Source organism: Ictidomys tridecemlineatus, chromosome 11 (assembly GCF_052094955.1).
Source record: "Ictidomys tridecemlineatus isolate mIctTri1 chromosome 11, mIctTri1.hap1, whole genome shotgun sequence".
Lineage (NCBI taxonomy): Eukaryota > Metazoa > Chordata > Mammalia > Rodentia > Sciuridae > Ictidomys > Ictidomys tridecemlineatus.
Genome location: NC_135487.1, coordinates 59,910,305 through 59,930,192, shown reverse-complemented (window position 1 = coordinate 59,930,192; position 19,888 = coordinate 59,910,305). Strand labels below are relative to the sequence as shown.

General features: G+C 36.2%; 1 protein-coding gene across 1 annotated transcript in view; it reads right to left on the bottom strand.

Moving 5' to 3' along the window:
- Msh4 (mutS homolog 4) overlaps positions 1-7,052 on the bottom strand; it is a 64,361-nt gene extending 57,309 nt beyond the window's left edge. The window contains exons 1-2 of the mRNA XM_078026509.1: positions 6,895-7,052; positions 5,090-5,200 (exon numbers count right to left, since the gene is read on the bottom strand). Of these exons, the coding sequence (XP_077882635.1) occupies positions 5,090-5,200; positions 6,895-6,966 (183 nt within the window). The 5' untranslated portion in view covers positions 6,967-7,052. The remainder of the gene's footprint in view (positions 1-5,089; positions 5,201-6,894) is intronic.
- Positions 7,053-19,888: the final 12,836 nt, after the last annotated feature.

Sequence of the window (19,888 nt, the reverse complement as noted above, 5' to 3'; positions counted from 1 at the left end):
CAATCAGTTTGAATGTGTACCCCGCTTAGGAATGACCAATCACCCCGGCCCGACCTGTTCCTGCCAATGAATGTGCCAATCACGTCTCAGAGTTGTTGTTCAATTTCCCCGCGCCTCATGATGATTTGTTCTGATGTATGCAAAGCCCACCGCCCTCTCCAAAAAGTGTACTTAAGCTCTGCTTGACCTTTGCTCTGGGCTCTGGGCTGCTCTCCCTTCTTGAGTGAGCACAGAGTCCCAGCGCGCTGGAATGGATCCCCAATAAATATCCCCTTTTGCCAATTGCATGGAGTCAGTCTCTTGGGTAGTCTCTCTCCCTCCGACGTTTCGCCAGACCCTTACACTATGAAGTTCACATTTATTCTACTTCATATTGATTCTGATTTAATGAAGGTTTTTTAATGATAAGTGTAGTAATAATAACAAGAGTGATAATAATTATTATTATTTTTCCATCTATGTGTAATACTTTCTTTTCAAATTCTTCCCATGGCTTGCTCCCTCACTCCATTCCAGGAGTAATCTATGAATTTGCCCAAATGTAATCTTATGAATGAAGCCACCTCTGATTACTTTATATAAAATATGAATTATTTAGTGGTAGGTACTAATATTGTCCTCAATTTTCTGTAAAAAAAAAAAAAAACAAAAAAAACCTGAAGTTCAAAGATGTTAAATAACCTGCAGAAGTTCATTTAGAGTCAGGATGAAATTAAGACATCCAACTTCTCTGTTCTTTTATTTTTCTTCTTTTTAATTAGTGTATTATTATACATAATTGTGGAATTCATTGTTATATATTGTGGGGAGCCATTCTCACACGTGACTGGGCAACTCCCGGTTTGGGTCTGAGGCACTCTGGCTAAACTGTGTCAGAGCTTTCCCGGCCCTCTCCTGGTTTGAGAGCCTGTTCGTGTGGGGGTGTGACTGACCACTGACCCCAGGGGCCAATCACTGACCCTGACCTTGGAGTGCGGCCCCCCTCAACCTTCATTGGATGGAATTTTCCCCTGAATTTCTTGTTTCCCAATGAAAGGCTACTCCCTGGCGTGCTCCCTCTCTTTCTCTCCTGTTAGTCCTGAGTAATCCTTGTTGTCCTACCGGGTGGTCCAAGACAGCTCCCCCTCTGGAACCGGGTAAGAAAAGTCATTGTTAATTTAGAGTACCTGTTAAATTTTGTCCTTTTAGTAGGCAATGGCCGAATTTGAATAGCCTGGGCAGGCGATGTTAAACGCAGCCTGTTAAAATTTCTCTGTAAGTCCTGAATTTTAACGTCTGATTTTTCTCCCTCAGACTGTGAGTCGTGGGTAGACTTTGTGCTGTCGCCATTTTGAAATTGAGCTTCTAAGCCACGTGGCGGAGAAGAACTCGGTGCCCCTCTAAGAATCTCTTCTGGATTTTTCTCTCCAGGAAGATCGTCTATCTCTTCCAGAGGACCTTTTAGGACTACGGAGGTTTTTCCTGTATGACCTTTTTTTCTATAATCTCCCTGCGGGCTAGCATGATTTTGTAAGTTTAAAGTCACATTTTTAACCTTTGGTTTGGCCCTTAGAGCCTTTGTTTTTAAAAGGCTCAAGGGAAAGGGAATTAACTTAGCCTCAGGCGGATTTTTCATTTGAATAGACCTAATAGCTCTCTGAATGTCTTTTAATAGGTTTTTAGGGGGCCATGAACTTTGGCCCATATATTTAAAAAGACAAACTTTTAAAGCCAGTCCAAGTTTTTTGAATATTATCTATATTTTTAGGTAATTCATTAGAAAGACAAACTTTTTGTAACTTTTTTTTTAGTTTCTCCCAAGTAAGTAAATTTGGAGACTCTTGTTCACAAAACCAAGGACAATATTTGTCTACAATTTTTAAGAATTGTAATGACTGAGTTTTTTAATCTATTTTTCTATTAATTATACTGTTTAAAATTGTCAGATACATTTTCTTATCTGTAGAAGTTGAATTTTTCATTTTAATTAATTTAACGTCTCTTTTTTTTTTTTTTTAATATCTCCAGGTACTTTTGAGACCCAAATTGTCACCACTTCCTTTATCTTTATCTTTATAGCCTGCTTCCACTTAATCTAGTTAATCTAGAATGGCCCCCTCGTGGGCGCCAAATTCCACCATGCAACCAGCGCACTGGTTTCATTAAAGAGGTTCTTAGCATAAAGTTAGCTATGTGAGATCGTAATAAAAACACACAGACTCAGTTACCTTTTTCTATGACCAGGTCCAAGGCAGCTCCCCCTCTGGTCCCCACTTCAAACCACCCGGTAGGGCAGCAAGGATTACTCAGGGCTCACAGGAGAGAGAGAGAGAGAGAGAGAGAGAGAGAGAGAGGGAGGGAGGGAGGGAGAGAGAGAGAGAGAGAGAGAGAGAGAGAGAGAGAGAGAGAGAGAGAGAGAAAACACCAGGGAGTAGAATTTTATTGGGAAACAAAAAATTCAGAGGAAAATTCCATCCAATAAAAGTTGAGGCCCTCCCCCCCCCCCACTCCAAGGTCAGGGTCAGTGATTGGCCCCTGGGGTCAGTGGTCAGTCACACCCCCACCCAGACAGGCTCTCGCACCAGGAGAGGGCCGGGAAAGCTCCGACACAGTTTAGCCAGAGCGCCTCAGACCCAAACCGGGAGTTGCCCAGTCACGTGTGAGAATGGCTCCCCACAATATATTCATATATGCACACAATATAACAATATATTTGGTTGACTTCTCTATTCTTTTAAGCACTATGCTATACTACATCTCAAACATATGGAATATTTTTTTGTTTTGCCTTTGGAGGACCTAACTCTTCCACATTTCACGTGATTCTAATAGGTCTGTCAATTACAGTATTCTGTGACCCACAGCAAAAAGAGCATGATCTAGGAGTAATTAATCATAGTGCCTCTACCTCCAGAAATAGTGATCAGTCTAATGTGAGAAAATGAACAAAGCAGGGCCAGTCAGCATCCTTTCCTGGAATTCATATATGGACACTGGAAGAAAGACATTCTTTTCTCTCTAGTTTGGGTATGCTGAGATTACATCAGCCTAAAGCCATGAGCAATCATCTTCTTAAACTTCATGGAGGTAATCTATCTTCAGTAGAAAAGAGATGATACTGGGGAGAAGGTAGAGGCAAAGATTCTCTCGTTGACTAAATTCTAGCCAGTAGGGGCTGGGGATGTGGCTCAAGCGGTAGCGCGCTCGCCTAGTATGCGTGCGGCCTGGGTTTGATCCTCAGCAGCACCACATACCAACAAAGATGTTGTGTCCGCCAAGAACTAAGAAAAAATAAATAAATGTTAAAATTCTCTCTCTCTCTCTCTGTCCCCCTCTCTCTCACTCTCTCTTTAAAAAAAAAAAAAAAAAAATTCTAGCCAGTAGATCTCAACTTTGACCTATCCAGACAAACTAAACACTAACAAGGTTTCTAAAAGCTCAAGGGTACATCCCTAGGATGATTCTAAACCCTCTTAAAGTGCCTGCCTAAGAAAACAAAAGGATGCCAAAAAATCCTTACTATTTATTTTAGCCAATGCCTAAAGATAAGAGTCCTTGTCTCCCATTCTCTGTGATGGAAGGAGCCTAACTTCAATACCCAGATAGTTTTCACATGGACCAACTCCACTTTCCTACTTTTTGTAATTTTTCACTTCCCTGACTCTATTGAGCCCCTTCTCACTTCCCTGACTCTACTGAGCCCCTTCTCACTTCCCTGACTCTACTGAGCCCCTTTTCTCACTTCCCTCCCTAGTTCCTCATTCTCCCTTTAAAATACCCAGTCACCTCTACAAAGCAAAGTTGAGTTCACTCCACATTGGACACTTTTTCCTATTGCAATAATATATTTCTGATTAAAAATTTGTCCTTGAGCTGGGTCTGTGGCTCAGGGGTAGCACACTTGCCTGGCATGTGTGAGACACTGGGTTCAATTCACAGCACCGCGTGTAAATAAGTAAATAAATAATAAAGGTCTACCAACAACTAAAATTTAAAAAAAAAAAAATCTGTCCTTACCATCTTATCTAGTTGTGATCAGATTTATCTTTGACATAGGATCTATCCAACTACTGACTTCCCAGTTATATAAGCCAATAAATTTTTGGCTAGTTTAAGTTGGATTCCTGCTACTTACCAAAAGACCTAAAAGGCCTAATCAGGACAACAATAAGTGAGAAAGAAATATGTAAAAAGGATGAAAAGAAGTATGAGCCAATGAATGAGAGAGCAGAGAGAAAGAAACTTGTAAAATAGAGACAATAAATTTAGAATTTCTGGCAATGAGCCAAAAAAATAAAACAGCTGAGTTGTGTAGTACCTCTAAGAGCACCACGGGGGGGAAAAAAACTTATATGACTACAGGTGCTGAATATATTAAGAACAAGAGCAGAATTCATTAGACCCTAAATCTCATGTTGGTTCCAAATGTATTAAAATAAAAGCTAAGTCTAAAAATATAACAAATATTCCATATTCTGAAAATAATTAGCACTCCTCAGGAATTATTCCAACTGCAATGTTGCTTACTTTCTTGGAACCATAGTCTCAATTCCACTAAACAGGGAGAGTTACTAGAGAAGAGAGAAAATATATGAGGGACAAAGCATTTGTTGTATAGGTTGTACAGCATTTACAAGTCACAGTCCCACAGACGGAGGCTACACTAGTAGACTAATTGTAAGGCAGTGCATGTTCCCTTTGGGGAAGCTGAAACAATTTTGTAACACAGACTAACCTGCCTTGAGGAAAAAAAGCACTTACTGATAGTTGCTATCCCCTGGAATGATGAGAACTTCAATTTTAACAGTAACTAGTTTCCAGAAAGCTACATCTAAAGAAAACTGGGCTTTAACTAATAGTCTGCTGTCCCTTATATACTTGAGAAACCTCTTATTACCTAAAACATTTTTTCTTTTACTTAAAGTAGATCAAGAATGTCCAATCAAATGTGAATTCTTTATTTTATTCTTGTTTCAGATTAGTGTTTGCATTTATTGACTATTTTAGGATTCTGAATATACAGTTACTCAAATTATTTTTTCCTTATATTACAAAACAGAGTCTAACTAATTAAACCTTAAATGTTATTTCTGAGAATTAAATTGTTTACCTTGAAATTTTCTGTGATCAGAGAGAACAACTTCGTTGAATTCCCCACAACACAAGCAGTATTTGACATTATTATTTCCAAAGGTGATAAAATTTTGAGCTTAGTGATCACCTAAAATTATTGGTATAAATAATTTCATTAATGTAATCTTAGAACAGTCTTTAAAACAAAAAATTTCAATATTCTAAGATAATGACTTAATATTAATTCAGAAATAACAAAATTACAAATGGTCCAAGTTATATGTAAATCAATTTCTAATGATATATATTAAACATACATCCACATATATACATTATCATAAACATAGGCTATATTTAACTCACATTAGTTTGTAATAATTATAACTTAAAAGTTAATTTGAACTTATGAAATATATATTCCCAAAATAAGGTATTTTAAAATAAATTCTTTTACTCAGTATTTTACCCATCTTCATTAAAAACATGAACATATCCAATCATGTAAGCATGGCAATGGGATTAGTACAGCCCATCAGTACATTTCAGAAGTTGAAAAGTACAAAAAGCAGTGAGAAATATTTGCTTTCTGCCTTGTGCTTTTTAGCAAGATGCATTTCTTGGAGCTACTCAAGACACAAACTTAATCAGTATGTCCAACATTCCTGTTTTTCTAAAAAAAAAAAAAAAATTACCTATTGTTTTCAAATTGTATAAAAAAATTTTAAATACCCAGAAATGAAGTTAGTATACAGTATTAATATCATTTAGGTTGTTAAAGATAATAAAAATTATTAGGAAAATGAAGCCTATATATACTGGGGAACCATAAAGGGGAACTTGAAAAGATTAAACAATAAATGTATTTATTTATAAATAAATTATAATTACTTTTAAAATATGATGTAACATAGTACATCATATTTTAAAAGTAATTATAATTTTGTCAAGTAACTTTAGCCAGATATGGTGGCACATGCCTGTAATCCCAGCAGCTGGGGAGGCTGAGGCAGGAGGATTACATATTCAAGCCAGCCTCAGCAATTTAGCAAAACTATAAGCAATCTAGTGAGATCCTGTTTCAAAATAAAAAGGCCTGGGGGCTGGGGATGTGGTTTAGATGTTAAGCACCCTTGGGTTTAGTCCCTGGAATTAACAATAGTAATAATAATACCAACAACTTTTCTAAATGAAAAGATTAGGAAAAGGTTCACATCTAGCTGATATATCACACAAATTCCCATGACCACAGGTCAGTGGCCCAAATTCATGTGATCAATACAGAGGCAAAATAAGTGAGGGCAGGAAGCTAAGGAAGTAAATTATGATGATCTAAGATACTAGTTTCTCTTAACTCTAGAAAAAAAAATATTATTTCAATGGAAATAATCCTCCTAGAGATACGATTATCATGTTACCTTTAGAATGAGTCCAGGTATTATTAATTTGAATACATTAATTTTAGACATTAATGTTACATAAATTTGGAATATTCCAAGTAACAATAAAACATTTTCTTTTTTTAATATTTTTTTAGTTGTTGATAGACCTTTATGCATTTATGTGCAGTACTGAGAATTGAACCCAGTGCCTCACACATGCCAGGCAGGTGGGCTACCACTGAGCCACAGCCACAGCCCAAACATTTTCTTTTTAGAATAAAAAATATTTTTAAAAAACTCAGATGTAAAATAACTTTATTTTAATTCACAGTAACTGGAATAACCATGAATAACCTTTATCCTACCAAAAAGTACAAAACAGAAACTAATTAGAAAAATACTGACTTGGAAATCTGCATACTGCCTACTAGAACAACCATTTTCTAGAATTATTAATACTTACCTTGGCATATGTTGTATTGTCTGCAAACTGGGATAATATAATTTGAGGGCTTTTTAAATCAATGCTTGCCATTCCTATTTCACCTCTGGCAAGTCCTCTCCCTTCTACCACAGCTACAATAACTGATGGGGCATGTGCAGAAACTGAAGAGGATGTAGCTATAAAAAAAGTTTTAAATGAAGAAAATATATAAACTTACAAATGATCATTTCTAATTTTCTCACATAAGACTTCAAAGCCCCAAAGGTGAACATAGTTAAGAAAAATGCAGTCTATATTTCAAAGAAGCTAGAAGAGAGGATTTGATATATACTCACCATGAAGAAATGATTAATGTTTAAGGTGACAGATATGGTAATTATCCAATTTAATCACTGTGCTATGTATACATGAATCAAAACATTATATTATACTCATAAGTATTTATAATTATTATTGCATCAAAAATTTTTAAAGAAAATAAAATTATTATTACATAAAGAATAGGAATTAGCCAGGTGCAGTGGTACATGCCTCTAATCCAAAAGGCTCAGGAGGCTGAGGCATCACAAGTTCAAAGCTATCCTCAGCAACTTAGCAAGGCTCTAAGCAACTTACAGAGACCCTGTCTCAACAAAAAGGGTTGAAGTTGTTGCTCAGTGGTTAAGCATCCCTGTTCAACTCCTGATACCAAAAAAGAAAGAAGAATTATATGCAACTATAGTTCATCATTAAAAAAATGTGGGAAAAAAGAAGGTGGCTTATAAATATTAAGGGTGAGTAGGATATTCTACTAGATAGCAAGAATTATTATAAAGTTAAAGATGGTGTAATTGTTGGGGTGCAGCGGAGCGTCGGAGGGGAGAAACCACACAAGAGACTCATTTCATGCAATCGCAGGGGGGAAGTTTATTGAGGATCCTGTTCCAGCGCGCTGGGACTCTGTGCCCACTCAAGAAGGGACAGCAGCCCAGAGCCCAGAGCGGAGGTCAGGTGGAGCTTAAGTACACTTTTTGGAGAGGGTGGGGGCCTTTGCATACATCAGAACAAATCATCATGAGGCGCGGGAAAATTGAACAACAACCCTGAGTCAGGATTAGTGCATACATTGGCGGGAACAATTAGGGCAGGGATGATTGGTCATTTCTAAGTGGGGTACACATTTAAACTGATTGGTTCTGGGGCCTAGATGCGTACGTGCCATGCTACCTAGAGCCCTTAGCTATTAATCAACCAGGGAATCAATGGAGACATTTACTAGGCAGTTCCCTCATTGTTCTAACAACTACAGGGATTACAGGTTTTGGGGGTAGCAGAGGGACTCTAACAATACTAGTCTTTTACTTTTTAACCCAATCCCTGCACTTTGGAAACTTTAGGATGCCTGGTCTTTTACACTTTAACTCAGGCTCTGCGGCTTAGATTCAGCTTGGAACTTTTACCTTTACATAATAATGGCACAGAGATAGACATAATGACCTACTCATGTTAAAAGAGAACTAGATATTGAAACAAACATATACAAATCATCAAAAGTTTTAGTATCCAGAATAAAGAATGGATACAAATTTTAAAATGTACAGAATGGAGAGATCCAAGATGGTAGAATAGAGGTCACATTCCTGGCTGCTCCATGGCATGAAATCAAAAAAGCAAATAGGCAGTTTCTCCACAAGGTGGGTGAACAACAACAACAAAAAAGGCAGAGTGGTAGTTTACTGGAACCTAAAACTGAACATTTAAAGCAGATCAGGGACATAGCAGGTTGGATAATATAAGGGAAAAAATCCCCAGGGGCACAGCAGCTGCCACAGATGGGCTGGAAGCTCCAGCCAGAGGTCCCTCCATGAGGATAAGGGAATTAAGGAACTTGCATTTTGGGGAAGCTCAAGTTGTGTCTGGGTATGGAGCAATTAGAGATCAAAGACATTGCCCAGCAAACCTGAAGGACATATTGTACATGAAACTGCCATCTCTCCAGGCGGGTTGTGGAAGACAAAGGAAGGAATCATTTTGAAGCTGCAATGGGGAAGCCGGCAACTGAAGAAGTTAATTCCTGGCAAACCCACTTTGGGCCTGAAATACAGGTCCAGTAAACACACGCTACACACGCTGAACAATATAGAGTATACTTAAATGACCAGAAGAAAATCAAAACTGGAGAGAGGTTTACACAAGGGACAACTGGTTTTGGAAACCCACCCCAGGACCTGCTAAGAGAGATATCACTGGCTGGGCAGAGTCGGGAGAAACTGGAAGCTGAACCAGAGAACAGGAAATGTGGGGTCTGTAGGTGACATAGGGGACTAAGAATTGGCTCCCCCACCCCAGCAGGGTGCAGTGATGCAGCCTGTACTCCCACCTACTGGGAAGGCTGAGGCAGGAGGATGATGGTGAGTTTTTTCTAAAAAGAAAGCCAGCCCTCAGCAAAAGCGAGGCACTAAGCAATTCAGTGAGACCCTGACTCTAAATAAAATACAAAATAGGGCTGGGGATGTGACTCTGTGGTTGAGTATGAATTCACTCCCTGGTACTAAAAAAAAAAAATTTGGCTCCTCCACCACACGAGTGGAACCCCCTGAGCAGCCCTGGGATAAAGTCCTCCAGTGTGGACCAGGAAGTACCGAGCCCTGGAGATACGCTGATTTAAAATCTCCAGAATAATTAGCATTCAGCAAAGAGCCTGGAGCCCACCTATTCCTAAACCCTGCCGACAGGAATTTCACCTACAGGATTACTTCTCTCACTTCAGCAATCCAGAGTGTGGAGCACCACACTCCAGAAGGCTCCACCTAAAACTCCTGAGAAGAAAAGCTGAGAATATTTTGAACTCCAGTAGAAAGAATTCTTAAACTTCTCATGAAGATTTTTTTTTTAATCTTTTTTCACTATTTAATTGTGACCATAATGGTACATGGAATTTATATAGTTTCCTATTTTATTTTTCTTCTCTAGCATTATTAAAGCCAATTACTTTACATGGATTAGTTTAAAAAAAACTAGGATGTTTGATTAGTATATTTTAGTTTTGTTTTGTATTCCTTTATTTTTAATGTATTTAAATTTTGCTTTATGTATATTTTTCTCCTACCTGTTTCCCTTGATTCTCTCCTTTCTTCTACTAATAGAAGAAACTGTTGTTCTTTTTCACCTTTTTTTCACTCTTTAATCTTTTTCTTCTGTCTTCTCTCCTCCTCCCTCATAATTATATATATCACTTCTGTTCTCTCCCTGTCCACCAGTTGAAAATATAAACCCTTTTGCAAACTTGTTTTTTTTTTATTATAGGCATAACTGATCACATCATTTCTGTTTATTGTGATGATTAACACTGTAGATGTCATAGTAGGAACTATTTGGTTTAATGCTGTAAACTGTTGCGTTGGTTTTAGTTATTATTTGTCTCCCCATAAACAGAGAGGAACTATTTTAAGGACACTATAAGTCCACAGGGTAGAAATTCTACTGCCTCAGATCCATACTGTTAAATGGGTAGACACACAAACAATATGAAAAGGCAAGGAAACAAATCACACCAAGCAAACCAGGATATTCCAATAACAGAATACATCGATACCACAGTGGAAGAAATATCAGAGAAGGAGTTGAGAATACACAGTAGTTAAACTGATCTGCAAAGTAAAGGATGATGTAAGAGAAAATATAGGTAGCAAAAGATATTTTCAGGAAAGAGATAGACAGTCTGGGGTGGGGGGAACCCAAACAAAAATCCTTGAAATGAAGGAAACAATAAACCAAATTTAAAATTCAATAGAAAGCATTACCAACAGACTAGATCACTTAGAAGACAGAACCTCAGGCAATGAAGACAAAATATATAATCTTGAAAATAGAGTTGTCTGCAGAGAAAATATGTTAAGAAAACATGCACAGAATTTCTAAGAATTATGAGGTTACATGAAAAGACCAAATTTAAGATTTATTAGAAGAAATAAAGGCCCAGAGATACAACCCAAAGGAATGCATAATCTTTTTTTTTTTTTAAAGAGAGAGAGAGGGAGAATTTTTTAATATTTATTTTTTAGTTTTTGGCGGACACAACATCTTTGTATGTGGTGCTGAGGATCGAACCCGGGCCGCACACATGCCACATCCCCAGCCCCGCATAATCTTTTCAATGAAATAATATCAGAAAATTTCCCAAAGCTAAAGAATGAAATGGAAAATTAAATACAAGAAGCTTTCAGGACCCCAAACGTGCAAAATTACAACAGACCCATGTGAAGACACATCATAATGAAAATGCCTAGCATACAGAATAAGAATAAAATTTTAAACACTGTGAGAGAAAAATATAAGATTATATATGGGGGAAACCAATTCAGATCTCAGCTGATTTCTTAACTCAGACTCTCAAAGCTAGAAGGTCCTAGAATAACACATACCAATCTCTGAAAGAAAACGGATGCCAACCAAGAATCCTATATCCAGCCAAATTAACCTTCAGATTTGAAGATGAACTAAAAACTTTCCATGATAAACAAAAAATAAAGGAATTCACAACCGGGAAGCCTGCACTTTAGAATATTCTTAAGAAAATACTCCACAAAAATGAAATGAAAAAAAAAAGTGAAAACCAATGAAGGGAGGAACTCCACTAAGGAAACACAAATCATATCTAAATAATAATTTTGAACATTAATGGCCTAAACTCTTCTCAAAAGACAGAGACTGGCAGATTGGATTAAAAAACAAGACCCAACAATATGCTGTCTCTAAGAGACTGACCTCATAAGCAAAGACATTTACAGACTGAAGGTGAAAGGATGGGAAAAAACATATCATTCACATGGACTGCATAAACAAGAAGGGGTTTCTATTCTCTAAAATAGACAGTTATGTAAGCTATATAATTATAATCATACAATTGTAATTTTACCTTAATACATTTTTAGCATCTGTAAGGGTGTTTTTTTTTTGATAGCTCCCTTTCCTGATATTTTTTCTTGATTAGACTTGTTAGATTTTTATCAACTTTAAGCTGTATTATTTCTTTTCTATTTCACATATTTCTGCTCCTACTCTTACTTTTTCCTTCCTTCTATGTAATTTTGAAAATAATTTGTTAATCTAGCTTCTTTCTGATATAAATAATTTGTTCCTCTAAGTACTATTTCATCCCAGAAATTCTGATATTTTTATCATTTAGTGATAAAAAGCACTTTTAATTTATCTTTCTTGTGCTTTCTTCTTTGATTTGTTTGATATTTATAAGTGCTTTTTAAATTTAAAGTAGTTGAGATGGGGGGGTGGGATTCTATATATCTTAAGGTTATTGATTTCTTTTTTTTTTTGAGAGAGAGAGAATTTTAATATTTATTTTTTAGTTTTTGGTGGACACAACATCTTTGTTTGTATGTGGTGCTGAGGATCGAACCCGGGCCGCACGCATGCCACGTGAGTGCGCTACTGCTTGAGCTACATCCCCAGCCCAAGGTTATTGATTTCTAATGTAATAAATTAGGCAGGAAACACAGCTTGTATGATTTCATATTTTTTAAATTTCTCAAAGCTTATTTTATGATAGAATACAGTCCATTCTTATTAATTTTCTACTTGTCATTTTTGTGTATAGTTCTCTATAAATAACAAATAGGTCAAATTGGCTGATAATGTTGTTCAGCCTTCTATATCATTACTCCTTCCAGCAAAATGAGAGGGCTAAAAATTTCCAAATGTGATTGTGACTTGTCTCTCTAGTTTTATTAATTTTACTTCATGTATTTTGAAATTTTGTTATTAGGTACAGACACATTAGGATTGTTATACTTTCTCGAAGAAGTTACTGTATTATGGTTATGAAATGTTCCCCTTTATCTCTGAAAATGCTTTCTCTTGAAACTTATTTTATATTAATAGCTCTATTTCAGATTTCTCTTGCTTATTTTCCCCTTCTTTTGCTTTTAACCTATTAGTGTATTGATATTTAAATTGTGACATGTATAGAGCATATAGTTATTGTTTGCTTTATACACAAGTACAATATCTAGTTCATTTATATTTAAATTAATTATTGATAGTGTGAAAAAAAAAAAAGAACACCTGACATGAAGGTCAGTGGAAAATTGGGTAAATGATAGGTTTGATGATGTAATATTTTGGAAAATGGGTTGAATAAAATGGGTCCCCCTGTCAGACTCAGAGAGAAGATTGTTGGAATGCTTTTATTGCAAATGTTCATTCTCTCTTTTATCATATGGTGCACAGCAACAGATGTATATTATTGTCTATTAAACTATAGATGAACACGATATCTTTATTTATTTTTATGTGGTGCTGAGGATCCAACCCAGTGCCTCATCCATGCAAGGCAAGCACTCTACCATTGAGCCACAGCAACAGCCCGTTAACACTTTTTATTTTGCAAATAAAAATTTATACACACACACACACACACACACACACACACACACACACGGCTTTTAATATTCAAGTATGCATAGGCAATATATGCATAGGCAATCTCTTTGTCATCCCATTATGGCTTTAATGTGAAATTCTCTGACAACAAATAATACTGGGTATGTTTTCTTAAGTTTATTTGCCATTTGATTATCTTCTTCAATGAAATACCTGTTTATTATGCTAATTTTTAATTGCACTATTTGTTAATTGTCAAGTTTTCCAGTCATTGTATATTTTGTAAACGAGTATGTGTATTGCAAATGTTTTTCTCAATCTATGGATTGATTGCTCCTTTATAAATGATTTGTTGTCTGAAAATTTTTTTTAAAAATTCAGGGTAAAAAAAAAACCCTACAGAATAATGGGCAAAGGATATGAACATTCATTTCAAAGAAAATTAAAGACATATGGTCAAAAATATGCAAAAAAATAAATTAACTTCATTAGTATCAAAAATGGAAGTTGAGACTATAGATTGTACTGCTAGGTTGGCAAATATTTAGAATAACAATATGAATGCTGACGAGTACTCTCTCACATTGTTAAGAAAAGTGTATATTGGAAGAAAACAGTCATGTGCTATTTAACAATGGGAATATATTCTGAGAAATGCATCATTAGCAAATTCCATCACTGTCCAAAAATCAAAGAGTGCACTTAACTCAGTGTAGATGATATAGCCTGCTAGACACCTAGAGTATATAGTATAGACTATTGGTCCTAAATCTATATAGCATGCTACTGTATTAAATACTATAACATAAAGGTAAGTATCTGTGTATCTAAACACAGAAAGGTATTGTAAAAATACTAGGCAATAGGGAATTTTTAGCTCCATCATAATCTTATAGGAACAACATCACATACAGTCTGTCTTGAAATATTATTATGTATCATTTTAGACTTTATAAAACAACTTGGCAAATCTTATAACCAAAAATTTTCTTGTATGTACCTTATAGAATTGTTATATAGGTTGTTAATTAAAACCTATTTCATCCATTTATCCAAAGAAGTAGATTAAATAAAAATTAAAATTTGAATATTAAAAGACATTAAATAGTATTATCAGGACTAACTTAGATTTAAATAAACGTCATGGGAGTAACAGAGCTTTCTCTTCCTTGCAATTTTTTGTCAGGATGGATAAAACTACATAGAAATGGCAGATAACAAACAATATCAGAAGCTGTGTAATCATAGTAATGTAGCTAAAAATTATGAATATGGGTCAACTGATATTTATTTTTCAATCATCCATATCAGTAATAGATGACTTCAAATAAACTCAGTCACCATAATTTATAGAACTCTAATAAAAGATTCAAGCTGGGTGAATCTTATGTAGCTGAGATAGGAGGTTCCTAAAAAAAAAAAAATAAAAATAAAAAAAAAATAAAAAAAGTTTCAAAAGGCCAGAAGGTCATCAATGTTAGTCTTGCACTCATTTTACCTGAATATCCTATTTGTGGTGTCCAACTTTTATAACCTGATTTCTGGGGATTTCCAGCAGACAATGGAGTTTTAAGTATTTGAGGATAAGTTTCCTGTAAAGAAGATGAGCTTGTACCAAAATTTGTTGCAACGGGGTTTGGTGTGTAAGATCTTTTGTTTCCAAAGTTTGAACCTAAATTTGAAAAAAAAAAAAGTATTAATTCTTAAAGATTAGAATTATGTAACAATGTGTAAATCCTCATAATTCATATTGTCTACTTTCTATAAAACTTCATAATGATTTTTTTAAAATATCAAGTTATGGCATTTAGTTACATTTTTTATAAGAAGTCTTCTTGTACTAAAATATGCTAATATAGCTTTTGTTTCCACAAGTTCACTGAGGCTACTCTTGCTAAAATCATAAATTACCTTCTTTAAATATACTTAATATGTTTAATTTTGTAGTAAATATTAAGCCTCTTTCCTCTGTTAACTTCCTCATTGAAACTCTCTCTTCACATGTAAAAGGTTACTATAAGTTTCAAACTTGACTTCAGTTACTTTTTTAGATATTTATCTATTGACAAATTACCTGTTTTACAGTGTAATCTGAAACAAAGTATAAACAGCCTAGCATAGTGTCCTGAAATATGGAGGTTTAAAAAAGTTATTTTCTACTATTTCCTTTCCTTTAATTTCCATGACAACTTCTTATCTTGATTCACTTTAAACTATTTTTAGTTTCCTTTGCCAGATCCATTTTTTTCCGTCTTCCTCTTAACTGTTGGAGTCTAGAATTCTAGTCTTTAAATCTTCTTTCACAAATCAATATTATACATTTTCTGTAAGCATCTCATCTGTTCCTGTTAACTTCTATTTCCTGACAACTCTCAAATCTTCCTATGCAGTCCTGATCCCTCTACTATATTATAAACAAAGGTTTGATCAGCTTTTTAATAAAGGACTAGACTGAAAATACTTTAGGCTTTGTGGACTATTCAGTCATGGTCACAATTATTTAACTCTGACACAGTAGGAAAGCAGTCATAGATAATACACTAGTAAATAAGCATGTATTTCAATAAAACTTTATTTTAGATACTAAAATTTAAATTTCGTAAATCTTCACATGCCATAAAATAATATTCTTTTTTAATTTTTCAACCTTTTAAAAAATGCAAAAACCATTCTTACCACTTCACCTGCACTGTTCAATATAGAAGCCACTAGCCACATGTGGTTATTTAAATAAAAATTAAATAAAATTAGGAATTCAATTCCTCAGTCATACTCGCCACATTTAAAATGCTGAAAAGTGACATTTGTCAACTGGTTACCATACGGACAGCATAGATATGGGATATTTCTATCCTCACAGAAAATTCTTCTTTTTTTTTGGATTGAACCCAAGAGTGCTTTACTACTGCACTGCTGCCCCTGTCCAGTGCAAGCAGCTGAACTAAAGTTACTCATGTGAATTTGGGGTGACGCAAAATACCACACAGACACAAAATACCTTTTATAAGCTTCAGGACAGCTTCCCTGTCTCCCAGCCTCAGGCTCCCCAAGAAGGGGACAAGACAAAGTAGAGGGGGGGGGGGAGGGAGAGAGAGGGGGAGGGAGGGAGAGGGAGAGAGACAAGCGAATGGTTGGAAGTGGGCCTTTATTTGGGGGGTGGTGCTGTTTCTTAGAACATTCTATTCAAAAAAGGCAGAAGGGGTAGGATTACAAAGGAACAAACAGGTGAGTGTAACTACACCTGGAGCCTAGCCTTGTTATCTGAGCTGAGTAATGCCCAAGTTACTGAGAAACTGCAATAATTGTTCAGGACCCTAGGGCATCTGGACTTAAAGTCCTGTTTATCCAGGGCCCCACACTGCACTAATTCCCAGACCTTTTTTTAATCTTTTGTTTTGAGACAGGGTCTTACTAAGTTTCTTAGGGACTTGCTAATTTGCTGATGTGGGCCTTGGACTTGGGATCCCAACTGCTGGGATCAGAGACATGTGCCACTACACTGAACTAATCCTCACAGAAAATTCCATCAGAGGATGTAGTATAGATCACTGTATCTAACTACTTTCTGGACATAAACCTGTAGATATTTTCCCAGAACTTAAATCCAAAACAGAGCTTTTTATCTTTCCCCTAATATTTATTACCAGTCATGATCATTTGTGCCATCTTGGATCCTGACACCCAAGTCATAAACTTAGTAGTAACTTTTAATTCCTCTTTTATCAATCCTAACAGCTAATCAGAATTACCAAGTCCTGTAATTCTTTTTGTTTATTTTAAACTTAGAAAAATGTCCAACTCTGTCCACTCCTATCAGCACATTTCAAGCCTGTATCTTCCTCAGAAAATATTCACAACAGTGTGGATAATTCAGGGGTATCATCATAAAAAGTGTAGAATCTGACGAAATACCCTTCATGAGCATCTCCAGGCTTAAAAGAATTAAGGAAGGAATTAGGTACTAGAGACTGAAGACAGAGACCACTGTTTCTTGTTCTCAAGCTACTTTTAGATTGAGTCCTTTCTTGAAACTTGTTCACTTGTCTCAGCTTTCCTCCAATGTGGGAGGCCAACCTTATGGGTGACTGAGTTACACTCCCCAGCTGGGTGCTGAGGCGCTCAGTCACAGAAATGGGTGTGTCTTGCTACAGCTCCATGGGTGAAGCTATGCTCACCTGTTCCTTTGTAATATAACCCCTTGCCCTGTTTAGGATAGAATCTTCCATGGAAGTGCCTTGTGTGTGTCCCCTCCTCTTACTGTGCCCTTGGGTGTGGCCTATCCAGGTGTCAGTCAACCTGCTGACAGTGGACATCATGAAGATACTCAGCCCCCTGAAACCTGACCCCTTGCCTCATTTGAATAGCTTCTCCTCAATAAAAGGGTCAGCACGTGCTCTCTCACTCTCACTCTCTCTCTTTCTGCAGACCCTTAAGGTCAGAGGAGCCGTCACAGCGACCCCAAAGAAAAAGGTATTTGTGTCTCTTGTGTGGTTATTTCGTGCAGCCCAGTTAGCCCAGTTTATCTAGAGTGACCCCTGAGCCTTTTAGTCTCGAGAACAGAAACCTGGCACTCCAACTTTTTTTTTTTAACCTCTGTTTTGCTGTATTTCCTTCATATTCTCTCCTCTGATCCCAAATATACATAAGTTTTAAATCTTTATCTCTTCTAAATTTCTCTTCTTAGTCCTAGCTAAATGGACATACCAGAGGCTCTTCACACTCAAAATGTCCATAACAGAACTCATCAGTTTCCCTCTAAAAGTTGTTTCTACTAAAAAAATTCCTATACCAGGTAAGAGTATGACCATCTATTCAATTATCAAAGCTAGAGAAGACCTGGTGTTGGCATGGAGAATAGAACTAATCTGCTTCTCAGATCTAATTCCCATAAGTTCTTTAAGTTTACCTACATCAGCTCATCTGTTCTAGTGACACAAAATTATTTGCAGTTTTATCTGCTGCTTCTGTGCCTTTGCACATGTTTTTCTTTCTCAAGAATGCTCTTTGGTTTCTTTTCTACTTCCCTTTAGTTGGTATTCTTTGTCCTACTTTTAAAACCAATTCATGTTGCACTTACTCATTATATAAGTTCTTTTCCCACTTTGGTTTTCCTACTGATAAATACGTTTTGTTCTAAAGCAGTGTAAATATCAAGAAGCAGGTAGATTGCTTGCTGGGCATGTGTGAGGCACTGGGTTCGAATCTCAGCACTGCATATAAATAAATGAATAAAATAAAGGTCCATCAATAACTAAAAAATATATTTATTTTTTTTAAAGAAGGGATGGGAGATGTTATGGTTTGGATGTGAGGTGTTCCCCAAAAGCTGACGCTGAGACAATGCAAGAAGGAGGAGAAATGATTGGGTTGTAAGAGTCTTATTCCAATTAGTAATTTAATCATCTGATAGGGATTAACTGAGTGGTAACTAGAGTGGTAGGGTGTGGCTAGAGGAGGTGGGAATTAGGGCGTGGCTATGGGGTATATATTTTGTATATGGAGAGTACAGTCTCTCTCTCTGCTTCCAGATCACCATGATGTGAACTGCTTCTCTCTGTTACACTCTTTTGCAATGATGTCCTGCCTCACCTTGAGCCCTTAGAAATGAAGCTGGCCTTGTATGGACTAAGACCTCTAAAACCGTGGGCACTCAAATAAATTCTTTCTCTTCTATAGTTGTGATGGTTGGGTCCTTTAGTCACAACAGTGAGAAAGCTATAAAGATTGGAAACAGATCCAAAATGGCCATGGACAGTCTTTTAAACAGTTCGACCTTGTACCTGTTGATACAGAGCCACTGATTTAAGTTGCATGGGATATAAGAATTTTGCATTTTCCACATAACTCTAGTGGTACTCTAAGTAAACCTGGAAGAAGAAAGGATATGACATAAAATTATGTCATAAAATTAGACATAGAATTATGAGAGTCTGCAATAGCACAGAGATGGAAATGGACAGAATACTGTCACCCTCTTTCAGTTCATGGTAAAAGCATCATTTTCACATACAACTGCAATGCACAGCTTGCATCTGATCTGGTTCCAGATTTCTATTTCAGACTATCTCTTAAAATTTCCAATGATGGATAGATACCTCAAAATCATAATTAATATTTCATTCTGATGCTTTTTAGTTTGCTTTTTGTATTTATCTCAATAACCTGATAGCTTAATCTTAAGTATAGAAAACTTAAGTATAGAAGTGTTTCCTCACTCATAACAGTTAACGAGTCATCTTTATCTTTTAAATAAGTCGAACTTAACTTGAAGGACTTTTTTTTTTATTAGTATTGATGGATCTTTATCATTTATTTGTTTATATGTGGTGCTGGAAAATCGAACCCATTGCCTCACACATGCTAGGCAAGCACTCTACCACTGAGCGGCCACAACCTCAGCCTGAAGGACTTGGTTTTTAATAGTAAACATATTCACTAGGACCAGAAGAAATATTCAAATCAATCTATTTTCGTCCCATTTGATGACCTGGAGACTATTCATGCACAACCTGTCACTTGTCACAAACTGGGGAGAGACAGGACATTATAGTGGGTGTTGTTCCGGCCTTATTCAGACGTGAGAAAAGGCATCCAGCCTTTTAATGGGCCTGACCCATACAATTCCCAGGACACC